The 15,107-nt window shown below is 38.1% G+C and overlaps 1 protein-coding gene across 1 annotated transcript in view; it reads left to right on the top strand.

Annotated features, from left to right (window-relative positions):
• The window catches only part of NCAPD3 (non-SMC condensin II complex subunit D3), a 71,783-nt gene that overhangs the window by 33,613 nt on the left and 23,063 nt on the right, over window positions 1-15,107 (top strand). Inside the window, exons 17-23 of the mRNA XM_046014539.1 lie at window positions 432-652; window positions 7,022-7,213; window positions 7,750-7,847; window positions 7,943-8,058; window positions 12,001-12,108; window positions 13,972-14,086; window positions 14,180-14,287. Coding sequence (XP_045870495.1) covers window positions 432-652; window positions 7,022-7,213; window positions 7,750-7,847; window positions 7,943-8,058; window positions 12,001-12,108; window positions 13,972-14,086; window positions 14,180-14,287 — 958 coding nt within the window. The remainder of the gene's footprint in view (window positions 1-431; window positions 653-7,021; window positions 7,214-7,749; window positions 7,848-7,942; window positions 8,059-12,000; window positions 12,109-13,971; window positions 14,087-14,179; window positions 14,288-15,107) is intronic.

Genomic DNA, 15,107 nt, shown 5'->3' on the forward strand with positions numbered 1-15,107 from the left:
CTTCTGCCAAATAATTAGCTTTTGAAGAATTTTAAAAGCATGTTTCTTTACTTCATGATAGAAAACAATAAGCAATGCATACATTTACTTCCTCTGTCAGCGTCTATTCTAATTGTTCCTTGGAATAAGCATTCATCTTTTGTTCTTGATCTTGAATTATCAAAAAGTGCTGATTTACTACTAATAATACTGTAATGACGTCCTAAGTTTAAAATTTCAATACGCACTGATAATACAGTAATTGGGGATTGAACTTTGTTTTAACATATATTTCAAATGTTGATTTTTTTTTTCACTTTGATGGTTTATTTGTACTTATATGTGTGACTATTTTTAATCTGTCTCAATATTGATCACAGCCTCACTGATTCGTATTTAGACCTCTGGTAGCATCAGACTTCTTTATGACTTCATAATGTTTAATTCCTAAGGCCCAACCTGGATGTGTCCAGATACAGAAAGCCTGGCTGATAGGGACCATCCCAGCTGTGATGGACTGTGAGAGCACAGTGCAGGAAAAGGCTCTGGAATGCCTTGACCAGCTCCTGTTACAGAACATTAAGCATTACAATAAATTCCATGCTGGAGACAATAGCCAGGTACTGGCTTGGGCACTTCTTACTCTCCTTAGTACAGAAAACCAGGAACTGAGGTATGTAATTCAAATTGCTTAGCATTTTTGTAGTGACAGTTTTTTTGTGAAGCTTTTGATTACCTCCTTTTGCTTTTCTCTGAGTGTTTAAATTAATGTCTTATTATGTAGTAAAAATGGATATGATATATTAAGAGTAACTTTCTAGATACTCATTTTTATAAAAGATGACTTCCTAATTCTTTCAAATTAAACTTTTCCCGACATCTTATTGGATTGGTTGACTTAATATAATTGCAGTATTTTTTTCCCATTTGATAACATTTACTGAGCATACACTTTGCAGTGAATACTGTAATGAGGGGTTAACACCTGTTGTATTGCTAAATTTTATCTATACTGTAGTAATCTTACAGTTAGCTTGTGTTTACACTACCTTGAGTGACTTTTTTTTTTAATCATGTAAGAAACACTTTCCAACTTGTTTACATGTAGTCATGAAGGAATTATCACACAGTAGAAAAATACTAGATTTTGTATTGTAAAATGCTGTTCTGTGGCCCTGAAAAATCACCAGTAAAATGATACTTAGCAGGGGCTGTGGAGAAAGCAATGGGAAGTTACTGTTAAATGGGTACAAAGTTTGCCTGTGAGGTGATAACAGATTCCTTGGGGATGGATGATTGGCACAACAGTGTGACCCCACTGAACTATACACCTAAAAATCGTTAAAATGATAAAATTTTACCACAAGAAAAAAAATTTATTTGCCCAAAATTAGGAAGGAGAGTATAGAATTAGAGTCTTAAGTGTAAAAAAGTTTTGGAATAGCCATTATAGAAAATGAGCTAGGGCAGCAGTCCTCAAAGTGTGATGGATTCATGAGCTCAGACTATTTTGATCATTATATTAAGATGTTATGTGCCATTTTTCACTTTTATTCTTTAACAGTACAATAGAGTTTTCTGGAACCATATGATAATATTTGAAACAAATAGAATGCAGAGGCAATTATCATAATCCACCTGTCTTCTGTTTAAGCCAGACCATAAAGGGATTTACAAAAAGTAAAAGCAATGACACTGTTCTTACCAAGTTTATTTTGTTTTGAGAAAGATAATTTTTTTGTAAAACAATGCATTTATGTTAACTTATAATTGGCTTATTGTTATTTTTAGATTAACTAGTAGATAGGTATTTTTAAATTTCTCAGTTTTAATTTCTGCATAGCAGGATATAGCCCACATAAACCAAAGCTCTTCAAGGTGGTACATAATTTTTTGAGTTCAAAAGTGCCCAAAGATGAAAAAGAGTGAGAACCACTGAGCTTGGGAATCAGTTTTTCAAAAAGGATTATTAAGAAAAGTAAGGGCTGGTGGAAGGAACAGAGTTCTATAAACATTTGTAAATAAAATCTTGTGGTATGTTCTTTGATAAACAGAAAGTAGCTAGAACATTAGGACATGTTCAAGAAGAGAGACTTAACAGAACAGATGACTTTTGAATTTGAATATTGAAGGCTAATAAGGAGGCAAAAGGGGAAACAAATAGCCAGTGTAAAGCCATGGAAGCATAAGCAGTGTGTCCTGTTAGGGACCATAGGATTTCACTGTGGGTAGAGAAACGGTGCCTATCAGACTACATAAAATGAAAGGAGATGTTAAGCAGGGTCCACATACTGCAAAGTTGTAACATAGCATACCAAGGAGTTTGACTTTAGATAGAAAACAGAATGGGAGGGGGAGGCTGCTGATGAATTTAAAGTGGATGGGTAATACAGGATTTTATATTTTTGGAAATATTAACCTTGAAAATAAAACACCCAATTATTTTACCAGCAAAATGGGTTTATACAGGAATAGCATAGCTGTGACAAACCACAGGGAAGTCTGGAGATCAAAGGAGAGGAACTGTTAGTATTTAGAGAAAGGGGGACTTTGGGAGGGACTGCTTTGAAGGAAAGCGTTGAAAGTGAGTGAGAATTCAAGGTGGTGATTGTTTCTCACTGGCTGAGTTGTGACATACTCTCAATTGGCTGGGCCGTCACCAGGCTAGAAGGAATCCTGCCTCTTGGCTGCAATAGTCAAGTCAGCTTGTTCCTCTTGAACAAGTCACATTCCTCTTGAATACAAGTCATAACCCTTCCTGTTGGGTCTGAAATTGATGACCAATGGTAGGCATGAGAGCTCCCCCTGCTGGCTTCTCTTCTCCACTTTCAGTTTCACAGGAAGTGTAGAAAGGGACTTGTGCTTGGTGACCAGGAGAAAACTAGAATCTAAGAAAACAGGCCAACACTGAAATGATTTAAGTTAAAGATGATGAGGGGTTGCATCAAGTAGAAGGCATTAGAAATGAAGAGAATGAAGTATATTTAACAAGTGGAAGTATAGGGCGCCTGGGTGGCTCAGTGGGTTAAGCCGCTGCCTTCGGCTCAGGTCATGATCTCAGGGTCCTGGGATCGAGTCCCGCATCGGGCTCTCTGCTCAGCAGGGAGCCTGCTTCCCTCTCTCTCTCTCTGCCTGCCTCTCTGTCTACTTGTGATCTCTCTCTGTCAAATAAATAAATAAAATCTTTAAAAAAAATTAAAAAAAAATATTATTAAACAAGTGGAAGTATAGAATTGGTAAAGTTTTGATTTGAGTGTTGAATCAGTGAACTTTCACTCTTCTTAAGCTGCTCACAGTCTAGTGGAAAGAGACAAAATAAATTCACAACATTAGTAGAAAGTGAGTTTTAGGAGCAAAGAGGAAGGGCATAGAGCAGTTTGGTGTTTTTTTTTTTTTTGGTTTTGTTTTTTAGCTTAGGTTGGCTTTCTGTCGATGGCGGCAAAAGTTGAATTATTCCCAGCGGTAGATTAAGTAGAATTAACCAGGCAGCCATGACAGTGAGAGTTACCAGACAGAAAATAGCAATACAAAGGCTTAGAGGCCTGAAGGCTCCCTGATTCTGTCCAAAATAACTGGTCATTGGGATTTCCATTCACTGAGGTATGGAAAGCAGAATCAGGGCAGATTTCTTAACAGAGGGAGGCCAGGAGATGGAAGTCCAATTTAAATGTCTGCAGAGCAAAGGAAACAACTGACAGAACTGAGAGCCAGCCTATGGAATAGGAGAAGATATTTGCAAATGACACGTCATGTAAAGGGTTAGTACCCAAAATCTGTAAACAACTTATCAAACTCAACACCCCCCCAAAAAAAAAAAAATCCGGTTAAGAAATGGGCAGAGGGGCGCCTGGGTGGCTCAGTGGGTTAAAGCCTCTGCCTTCAGCTCAGGTCATGATCCCAGGATCCTGGGTTCGAGCCCCGCATCGGACTCTCTGCTTGGCAGGGAGCCTGCTTCCTCCTCTCTCTCTGTCTGCCTCTCTGCCTGCTTGTGATCTCTGTCTGTCAAATAAATAAATAAAATCTTTAAAAAAAAAAAAAAAGAAATGGGCAGAAGACATGAATAGACACTTTTCCAAAGAAGATATCCAGATGGCTAACAGACACATTAAAAGATGCTCAACATCACACATCATCAGGGAAATACAAATCAAAATCACAATGAGATACCACCTCACACCTGTCAGAATGGCTAAAATTAACAAGTGAGGAAACAGCAGATGTTGGATGGTGGAGAAAGGGGAACCCTCTTGCACTGTTGGGAATGCAAGCTGGTACAGCCCCTCTGGAAAACAGTATGGAGATTCCTCAAGAAGTTAAAAATAGAGCTATGCTATGACCCAGCATTGCACTGTGAGATATTTATCCAAATAATACAAAAATACTGATTTGAAGGGGCACATGCACCACAGTGTTTATAGCAGTATCAACAATAGGCAATAGAAACGAGCCCAAATGTTCATCAACTATGAATGGATAAAGATGTGGGAGGTAGTACATATTTAATGCAATATTACTCTGTGATCAAAAATATTACTCTGGGGGCACCTGGGTGGCTCGGAGGGTTAAGCCTCTGCCTTCGGCTCAGGTCATGATCCCAGGGTCCTGGGATCGAGCCCCGCATCGAGCTCTCCGCTCAGCGGGGAGCCTGCTTCCCCCCCCCCCGCCTGCCTCTCTGCCTACTTGTGATCTCTGTCAAGTAAATAAATATTAAAAAACAAAACAAAACACATTCTAACTTTCAAAGCCTTCTTTTAAAAAAAAAATACTACTCTGTGATCAAAAAGAATGAAATCTTGTCATTTGCAACAAATGGATGGAACTTAGACTGTTTTATGCTAAACGAAATAAGTCAGAGAAAGACAAATATATGATTTCACTCATGTGGAATTTAAGAAACAAAACATGAATATGGGGAGGGGAAGGAAAGGAAAAATAAAATAAGGTGAAAACAGAGAGGGAAGCAAACCATAAGAGACTGTTAAGTATAGAGAATGAATTGAGGGTTGTTGGAGGTGAGGTGGGTGGGGTGATGGGTATTAAGAAGGACACTTGTTGGAATGAGCACTGGGTATTCTGTGTGAGTGATGAATCACAAAATTTTATTTCTGAAATCAATACTACACTATATGTTAACTAACGATGTGTGCTTGCAATGTTTTTGTTATGTCTAAGTGGAGACCTTTTGGTAATGAATGAGATCATCCAGGTTCTGTTGTAGAAAGAGAAGAGGACTAAGAATAGAACTTTTCAAAATCAGCCATTAGAGTGTTTTGAAGAAGAGGGATTAGGGAAGGGAAAAGAAAAGAGATCCAACAAGTAGACCATAGACCAGAGTATGAAGGCAGAGAATAGTCAGTAATGTCTGGCAGAGGTCATGGAAAATGGGGACTGAACATAGTCCATTAGTTTTGATATTAGGATAGAGGTCAGTGGTGTTGTACAAAAGAACCAGGTTAGTATCTGTTGACAACATTCTGACTTGATAGGGAGTGACTTGTGATCAACAGTGGGGCTAATTCAGGGGTAAGCTAATTGAGGGAGGCTTTTTGGGAACTGTTCAGCTGATGTGGAGGGGTGTGAGTTGTCAAATTTGAGGTTTCAAAACTGGAAGTTCAGAGGATTTTTTTTTTCCCATTCTGTTCATTTCTTAGAGTAAACATTACTTAATATTTTGTGTGATTCTTAATAAATTTTAAAATAATTGCTGATTGCATGTATGTTGCTTTTGGACTGTAATCAGATATAAAGTATGAGTTACCTGCAGTAAAATTCTAGGTGTTTATAGATAGATAAACAGTAACTAATTTATTAAAACCATTAATTTATATGGGTATGCTTATTATGTATAGATGTGTTTATTTTGTTACAGTTGTCTTCTGCATGCTTTGAGAATTATTTTCATTTAGTGAGAAAGTCTTGGTATGTGAGTATGTGTGAGTGTGTGTGTGTTCCTAGAAGTTTAAGAAAAATTAATTAGAGGAAGAAGTGTATTTTTCTCTTTGCTTAGATAGGTAACACTTCATCTTATCAGTCATGTGATCTCATTCAGTGCTATGGGAAGAAGTCAGATAAGTGATTTAAAAATAACACCAGCACTTTAATACACAAGAAGCATTTTTTTGTCTTATTTTTAAAGGGTTTGAATTATATATTTCTGAGAGGTATTGGCAGGCAAAGTTTAGCTTGTTTAATATCACCATATTTAAATGCTAGAATGTCATTTGTCTCCAGTCTTTCCATTGAAAAATCAGCAGTGTCTACGCTTATTGTCACTAAAACCCTCTAAGCTCATGTATTTGTTGTTGGTAACCCATCCTTTATGTTTGTCTAATGGTTTTGGAGGAAATGAGGATAAGAAGGGTCTCAAATGAATTGTGAAATTTTATTCTTTGCTTTAAAAAATAAATACTTCAGGAGCGCCTGGATGGCTCAGTGGGTTAAAGCCTCTACCTTCAGCTCAGGTCTTGATACCAGGGTCCTAGGATGGAGCCCCACATAGGGCTCTCTGCTCAGCAGGGAGCCTGCCTCCCCCCTCTCTCTGCCTGCCTCTCTGCCTACTTGTGATCTCTGTCAAATAAAATCTTTAAAATAAATAAATAAATAAATAAATAAATAAATAAATGCTTTGTAAGGGGAGAAATAAATATATCTTATCCTGTATAATAAAAATTTTAGGGGCGCCTGGGTGGCTTAGTTGGGTAAGTGACTGCCTTTGGCTCAAGTCATGATCCCAGGGTCCTGGGATCGAGCCCCACATCGGACTCCTTGCTCAGTGGGGAGCCTGCTTCCCCTCTCCCTCTACCTGCTACTCTGCCTGCTTGGGCTCTATCTCTCTGTCAAATAAATAAAATTAAAAAAAAAATTTTCTTAAAAATACCTAATTTGGTATCAAATATGTCACTAGCCAGGAACTTCTGCATAGATGTTTGATGTACCAGAGGAGTCCTGGAGCAACAGAAGGCGGTAAACTTTCACTGAGGGCTGCTCTGAAAAGTTTTGTATATTCACAGTTAAAATTATTCATTCCCATCTTTTCTTCCAGCCACTATTTAAATAAGGCTTTTCATATCTGGTCCAAGAAAGAGAAATTCTCATCCAGTTTTATAAACAATGTGATATCCTACACTGGCACAGAACATTCTGCACCAGCCTGGATGCTACTCTCCAAGATTGCTTGCTCATCCCCCAAGCTGGACTACACCAAAATAATAGAGTCTTGGGAGAAAATCAGCAGGTTTGCATGCTTATACTGTAGTTGCTGATAGACACTGAAAATTCTTGTAAACAAAGCTCATGTCTTAAGGAAGTGGGCTCTTTGGGGCGCCTGGGTGGCTAAGCATCTGTCTGCCTTCAGCTCGGGTCATGATCCTAGGTTCCTAGGATCGAGCCCCATCAGGCTCCCAGCTCTGCAGGAAGCCTGTTCTTCCTCTCCCACTACCCCTGCTTATATTCTCTCTCTTGCTGTGTTTCTCTCTGTCTAAAAAATAAATCTTTAAAAAGAAAAAAAGGAAGTGGGCTATTTCATAGCTATGCTTATACATAGATCTTGTCTTTATATTCTGGAATAAAAACAAACATGAAGATAAGAATAAGTTTTAAGCTTTCAGTTTACCCTGTGTCCCGGTAATTTAAGTGCCTTAATGCTCCTACAACTTCACTCCTAAACTATGCTACCCTACATTCCTCCAGTATTAACAATCCAGAAACTATTTTGTTGGCAGCAGAGTTTATTTTGGCTCTATATTGATATTCTTTGTGTCCTTTTCCTAGTCAACAGAATCCCAATTCAAACACCTTGGGACATATTCTGTGTGTTATTGGGCATATTGCGAAGCATCTTCCTAAGAGCACCCGGGACAAGGTGACCGGTGAGTGTCTGTTGGAAAGTCTTGCAAAGGCTTTGCTTCTCACTTTATATATGTTTTAAGCAGTTAAATTTGGAAGGTTCTGACATTCTTTTTAGATGTGGTCAAGTGTAAGCTGAATGGATTCCAGTGGTCTCTAGAGTTGATCAGCTCAGCTGTTGATACTTTACAAAGACTCTGTAGAGCATCTGCAGAGACACCTATGGAAGAACAGGTAGGCTACAAACTTTTCTGGATATGTTTGTCATTTATTTGTACTTAGACGTATTACTCTGTTTTGAAGTTTGAAAGTGTTCTCTTTGGAGAACCTACAGGAATGGGTAGTCTCCAGCAGCTGATACTACAGGGAAATTCTTATGTGACAAGCAGTTGACATTCCCTGAGAAGATCTTGGCTACTAATGACATAGGGTTTCCTCAGGAAGTTACCATTTTGGTTCTAGGTACAGGTGTCTTCTAGGAAAAGATTCCTGATCATTTGAGAGGTCATACTCCTGGGAAATACCTGTTCTGTTACTATAAGCCTATATTACTCTAATACCTCTTCCTGTATCATGTCCCCAAAGCTGGTCAGAGCCTACAGCTCATGTTTTCGGTAGACATACACACAAATCCAAACCAGGGTTTTGCATGAGACAGAGCCATTACTTTCTCTAATATTCGTATCAGTTTCTGTAATAAGTTATTCTATTACCATGTATTCTGTTTTTGTCATGAAATATACTCCTAGACAATGCTAATCATAATGAAAAATTTTAGGACTAGGGTTATTAATAATGATTCTAGAAGTGAAAAGTTAATTTAAATAACTGCTGGAATATTTTTAAGTTTCCCAGAATAAAAATATTTTGCTTCATTCAACTACATTCCTATGCTTCCTTTTCTTATATAAGTTCCTTAAAGAAAGTCCTTCCTTGATAAGTTACATCTTCTATTTGTAGCAACAGATATAATAAGAAAGTATATTATAACTTTTTTTCCTTAGGACTGAAAACAGGTTGAAATGTACTTAACTAAAAATGCCCTGTTCTTTCCATGTAAATGGTGTCTGGTGTTTTCCTGGAGTGTACCTTTTGGCTCATCTGGTGAAAGGGATACTTGCATTGTTTGATTTTTCTAACCATTTATCTCTTCATCCAAGAAAAACTTTTAAATAGGGAACATTACCTAAGTAGGGAGCATATCTGAATAGCAGAAAACAAGCCGAAACAAAACAAAAAGCTGCTCATGAAGAAAGAATGATGTAGGAAAAAGTGGGGGGAAATGTATATTTCTAAGATTATGAAACTGTGATGTCTTGATGGCATACCACTGATTAATGGTAGAGCCCTGCCTGGCACTGAGGCCTCTGACAGCCTTCCCAGTCTTTTTTTCCACCAGCAGGCTGGAGGAAGAGTGATCTATAATACTGGAGGCGTTGGGGCATTATGAAGCCTCTGGCTGATCACTAATGGCCCATAGTTGTTAGCACAGTAAGTTACATCATTATTAGAGTCTGTGAGGAAGACAGAGTTATTTTCACATTTAAAAACAGAAGAGAGAATAGAAGAGAGGTTACTAGCACCATGGTTGTAGCTTTGTCAACACTACTTCCTTGGTAGTAGACAGTGCACCCTGAGATTTTCCAGAATCTTGGGATATTTTAAATTCGTTTGATCTGGTGTGACCTCTAAACATACATCTCTTTTCCTTTTCTCTGTAAATGAACATTCTATATTTTCCTGAGAAAAACAAATTGCCCAAAGCTCAACAGCACTCTATATGAAAAGACATAGGTCTTGGGGCAGTGTTGCTGTCTATAAGGTTGTTAACAGTTAATAGTGTTTTGTGGCTATCACTAGAAACAATCTGTGAGATTTTGGACTGTATTAATAGAAATAGTGTCTACAATAAGAAGGCTGATTGTCCTCTTTGTATTGGTAAAATCTAAGTTGGCGTATTCTAATTTAACTTCAGTGGCAACTCCTTAAAGAAATGTTGATAAAATTGAATATATCAGTGGGAAAGCAATTTGGTGAGGCAATTGCAAAGCACAGTGTATAAGGAACAGCTGAGGGACCTGGGTGTTTAGCTGGTGAAGAGAAGAATTATGTGGGATACTGCCTAGCTAAGTTCAAATATATGAAGGACCTTAAAATGAAAAAATTAGATTTATTTGGCATCACAGAGAACTGATTTGGACAAGTGAGTAGAAATTGCAAGGAGGGGGCACCTGGGTGGCTCAGCGGGTTAAGGCCTCTGCCTTCGGCTCAGGTCATGGTCCCAGGGTCCTGGGATCGAGCCCCGCATCGGGCTCTCTGCTTAGCAGAGAGCCTGCTTCCTCCTCTCTCTCTCTCTCTGCCTGCCTCTCTGCCTACTTGTAATCTCTATCTGTCAAATAAATAAATCTTTAAAAAAAAAAAAAAAAAAAAAAAAGAAATTGCAAGGAGACGAGAATTGGCCAACTAAATATAAAACATACTAAGGTCTGCCTAAAATGGAGGGACTTGCCTCAGAATACATCCTAAGTCATTGGATGTGTTCAGGGAGAAGCTGGACAACTTGACATGAGTCCCTCCCTATGTGGAGAGAATCCCAGGATTAAATGGACATAACGGTTCTCTCCCAGATTCTGTGATTACAGAAGTTCTAGTCCAATTATCCAGCCGAGTTCTAGGCTTGAGGTCTCACACAAGTTGACCTTTGTCTTGTCAGGATAGAGCATACGGATTTCAGAAGTTCTCTTGGACAGCATTATAGCCCAGGCTGTGCAGTCTATTAAAATAAGTACAGTAATTCCATAAAAAGTAATAAAGACAGTCATTTTGAAATGTTTTAGGCCACGTCAAACTAAAAAACATTTGGATCACAGTCATAGTGGCTGCAGTATGGTAAACATTGAGCACCATTTTGTGGTAGTGCTGCTGGGCCCTGGGGTGGTGGTTAAAACAGAGTCTCTTCCTAAGGCACCCATAACATAACACGGAAAATGCACATGGAAACAGGTGGTTTCAACATGTACTATAATCATTTCTGGGGCTGCTGGGTGGCTCAGTCAGTTGAGTGTCCCAACTTTTGATTTCATTTTAGGTCACGATCTCAGGGCTGTAGGATCAAGCCCCAGCTTGGGCTCTGCACTCAGTGCAGGGTCTGCTCCTCCCTCTTCCTCTCCCTCTCTTCACTCCCGACCCCCACTTGCTCTCTGTCAAATAAATACAAATCTTTAAAAAATAATAATAGTAATATAATCATTCCTAAAATTGAAACATGCATAGGATAACATGGAAATCTTGGAGTGGAGCCTCTTAGCTAAACTTACGTGTTTTGGAACTGGTCTCCTAGAGAAAATGTAGTCAAAGAGCTACAGAATGTGACTGAGCTCTCTCGGCTGGCCTGGAAATGTTGTATACTAGAGATGGCGACCACTTGAGGTTATTTTAACTAACAAGAGATGGAAAACTTGTCTTTAATGAATGCATTCAAAATGATAACAACTGTTCTTTTTTATTTTATGTTTTTTTAAGTATACTATTTGTTATAGGAGTTAATTTGCCATCTACATATACTAGAAGAATTGTGATGTTTTTCTCTATTTTTTTTAAAAGAGTTTATTTATTTGAGAGAGAACGAGAGAGAGAGCATGAGAGGGGGGAGGGTCAGAGGGAGAAGCAGACTCCACCAAGCAGGGAGCCCGATGCGGAACTTGATCCTGAAACTCCAGGATCATGACCTGAGCTGAAGCCAGTTGCTTGACGAACTGAACCACCCAGGTTCCCAGTGTTTTTCTCTATTAATGGAAGAGTACCACTATTATAGATCACTTATCAGGGCACTAGATCTTCCCAGATATTTGCTTTTTGCTCTTAAAGGGCACATGGAAAAAGAAAGGCATGTGTATGTATGTGTGTGTGTGTGTGTATCATATGTGTTTATACACACACCTATGAGATACATGTCTATATATCTATCTATCTATATATATATATTGTTCTTTGTGAATTCTGCTTAGTTCTTCTAGCCAGATTGCTAAAAAGAGCAAAGATTTGAAAGCATGATGGCTGGGACTTCTCATGTTTTATGCATTTGAAGACCATAGAGTTTTCTTCTGAGAAAATTGTTTCATGGATAGTCTTGTAGATATATGGAATCCTTCAGATATTACCTTTGACTTGCCACAGGAACTACTGAAACAGGTGTGTGGGGATATCCTCTCCACCTGTGTGCAGTCACTCTCTGACATAGTTCTGAAGCAAAGTGGACCCAGGAATATGGATGAAGACCTATTTGTAAGTAATTACTTTTCTCAGACATTCCTTTTCTTTACTTTGGTTGGGATTTTCTAAAGATGACTTTCTAATGTGCATTTCTAATGCTATTAGCAAGAAAAAGATTTTCCGAGCCTAGACTTTACTTACTTTTTTTTAGAAGAATTTTTGTGTTGGTGGCCTCTTCATTTTTCTCTCATGTACTTAATATCTGGGGAAAAACTGGATGGAATATGCTTCATCCAGCTAGAGCCTGTGAGGTACCTGATCCAACAGGGAAAATACAGTATGCACTGAAATAATAAGGTAAGAAAGTAATAAAGGGAGTATACTCTTTGTTCTTTTGGCTTATTTGTTTGGTGTGTATTTAAATTATAATGTGTCTGCTAAGCTGTTTGAGTATCAGACTGTAGAACTAGGGAATAGTGCTGAGCAGTTCTGAAGCCTTGTCTGTAATACAGTGGAATGTTTGAAAATACAAATAACCTTGGAGCACCAAGATCGGCACGCTGCTTTAGAAATTATGTTGGTGCAGTTAATTTCTGTGGGCCAGTAAATGTGGAGCCAGTTTCCTGGTTTGAGTGGCTGACCATCAACAAAACATGCTGTTCACCAGAATTGGCCATTTTTCTCATCTGTTTGAAAATTAGTAGAGAACCTCTCCTCTGAGCTCTTCTCTTTGCCACCTCACATTTGTACCTAGAGACTGAAGACCATGTTTAGATTTGTGATAAGAGACCATTTTTGCTGAGGTATTAATATGCAACTTTAGTAATAAAAATAATATCATTAGGAATCCAGACATTTCAGTTCAGAGGGCGTTGATGTGTAATATGGCCCTGTCCCAGGGTTTCTAGGGAGTCTCATGCCTCTAATTTGAGCAGTCACTGCCCAAACTAAGAAAAATGCTTATGACCAGTGAGTTTTTCCCTCTAAATTTTTTTCCAACTATTAAATATGTCATCAAAATCTTCCCTTCAGTCAAAATATATATGGAGACGTTTTGCCCTGTATCATATTGTTTACATCACTCTTCTTTAAATAGAATTGAAATATTCCTTTAATCACTAAGATGTTTATGTTCAGCACTTTTTAAATATACGTACTTTTGATTTTGGTTCAGATCGTGATCTCAGGGTCATGAGATCAAGCCCCACATTGGGCTCTGCTCTGGACAGAGTCTGCTTAACATTTCTCTCTCTGCCTCTGTCACTCGCCCTGCTTGCATAAGCACTTTCTCTAAAATAAGTAAGTAAATCTTAAACAAAAAATAATAAACTTTTATATTTTACTATTTAACCTCACCCCTGCATTTTTAGGATTAAAAAAAAGCAGTGTTATTAACTATCAAGTTGAATGTTCTTCATAAACACAACAGCTATGAGGAAGATGGAAGTTACAAGTTTTTGATAGGAGTCTAAATAATAAACCAATCAGGCAGACAGTTTGGAAATATGTTTTAAAATGTAAAACAGTTTTATGCTGTTTAACTCTGGATTACTTCTAAGGAAGTGAAACAGTGTTTAAAGGTATAAAGATATTCTTCAGAAGGAAAGCAAATAATAGTAAAGGATTAGAAATAGTGTAAATATTTGCTAGTAGTGAAGTAAATTATGATGATATCAATAGTTCTTAACATACTTATATAGTCATTAAACATTATACATATATATGTTTCATATATATAGTTATATATATATATCATACACACACACACACACACACACAAAAGGTTGGGTGATTTTACCATTTAGTGACTGAATTTTTACAGTGGCTGTATGTTTCTATAGAAAAAAAAATAGTACAAAAGATATTGACATGTCTTGAGCTACAGTTAATTTTTCTTTTGCCTTATTTTTACTGCAAAACCAATTCTTTTTGCAGGTGAAGTACATTTTTACCTTAGGAGATATAGCCCAGCTTTGTCCAGCCCGAGTGGAGAAGCGAGCCTTCCTTCTGATTCAGTCCATTCTAGCTTCTTCTGTTGATATGGATCATCGTAAGGCACTTGAAATTATCTTCTGCGTGGCTGTCTTAAGACAGGGTTAGCCCCTGAGATACTATAAATAAGCCCTCTTTTCCTTCCTTGTAGCAACATCTTCTCAAGGTAGCAGTGAAGCCCCAGTCTTTCAGCCACTCTCCCCAGTCAGAAGCTGTGTCATGCCTTCCGTGATTAGAGCGCATGCCATCATTACCTTGGGTAAGCAAGAATAACATGGGGAAAGTATTGCTTGTGCAGTCCAGTTCCATGAGTAGCTTTTTGTCCTAAATAAGGCAGCCTTAGTAAAGTATTACGTATGCTACACTTGTATTTACTCTAGCTCTTGTGAATTTGATAGGAGCTCCCACCTCAAGAGGCATACTAGAGAGCTGATAATGAGAGCCGTCGGTTGGCAGCTGCCCAAGACAGTCAGATTCAAGACACTCCCTGTAGGGAGCTTTTGGTTTTTATGTTAATTTATTACAATTATACCTGTTCCTGTTTTTGTTTTTGTTTTTTTAATACTCATAATGTGGCACCACGAAGTCTGTTCATCTGGAACTGTATGCCGGGTACTACACTGATTTCTGGGAATGAAAAAATAAATTTGCAGTTCAGTTCATAAAAGGAAATAGTTTATTTGTTACCTACCAGGACTGGCAGATGAGCTAATTAATAAACATATTTCCCTATGGACTCAAATTGTTGTGAATCTCGAAAAGACTGATCTCTGTGCTGTAATTTAAATTTTGTTTTGTATGCTTATTTTATACTGGATAAGATTTATGAATTTTTTTGTAATAATGGTTATTTTTCAGAAATCTAAGAATTGTGAATAAGAGCAAAACATTCTCTGGGCTGCAAAAAAAAAAAAAAAAAAAAAAAAATACAAACAGGGGCACCTGGGTGGTGCAGTTAGTTAAGCTCCTGAGTTTGGCCAGGTCATGATCTCAGGGTCCTGGGATTGAGCCCTGTGTCAGGCTCCCCACTCAGCAGGGAGTCTGCTTGCCCCTCTTACCCTCTGCCTGTCTGTGCTCTT

The sequence above is a fragment of the Meles meles genome, chromosome 8, assembly GCF_922984935.1.
Source record: "Meles meles chromosome 8, mMelMel3.1 paternal haplotype, whole genome shotgun sequence".
In the NCBI taxonomy this organism is placed as follows: Eukaryota; Metazoa; Chordata; class Mammalia; order Carnivora; family Mustelidae; genus Meles; species Meles meles.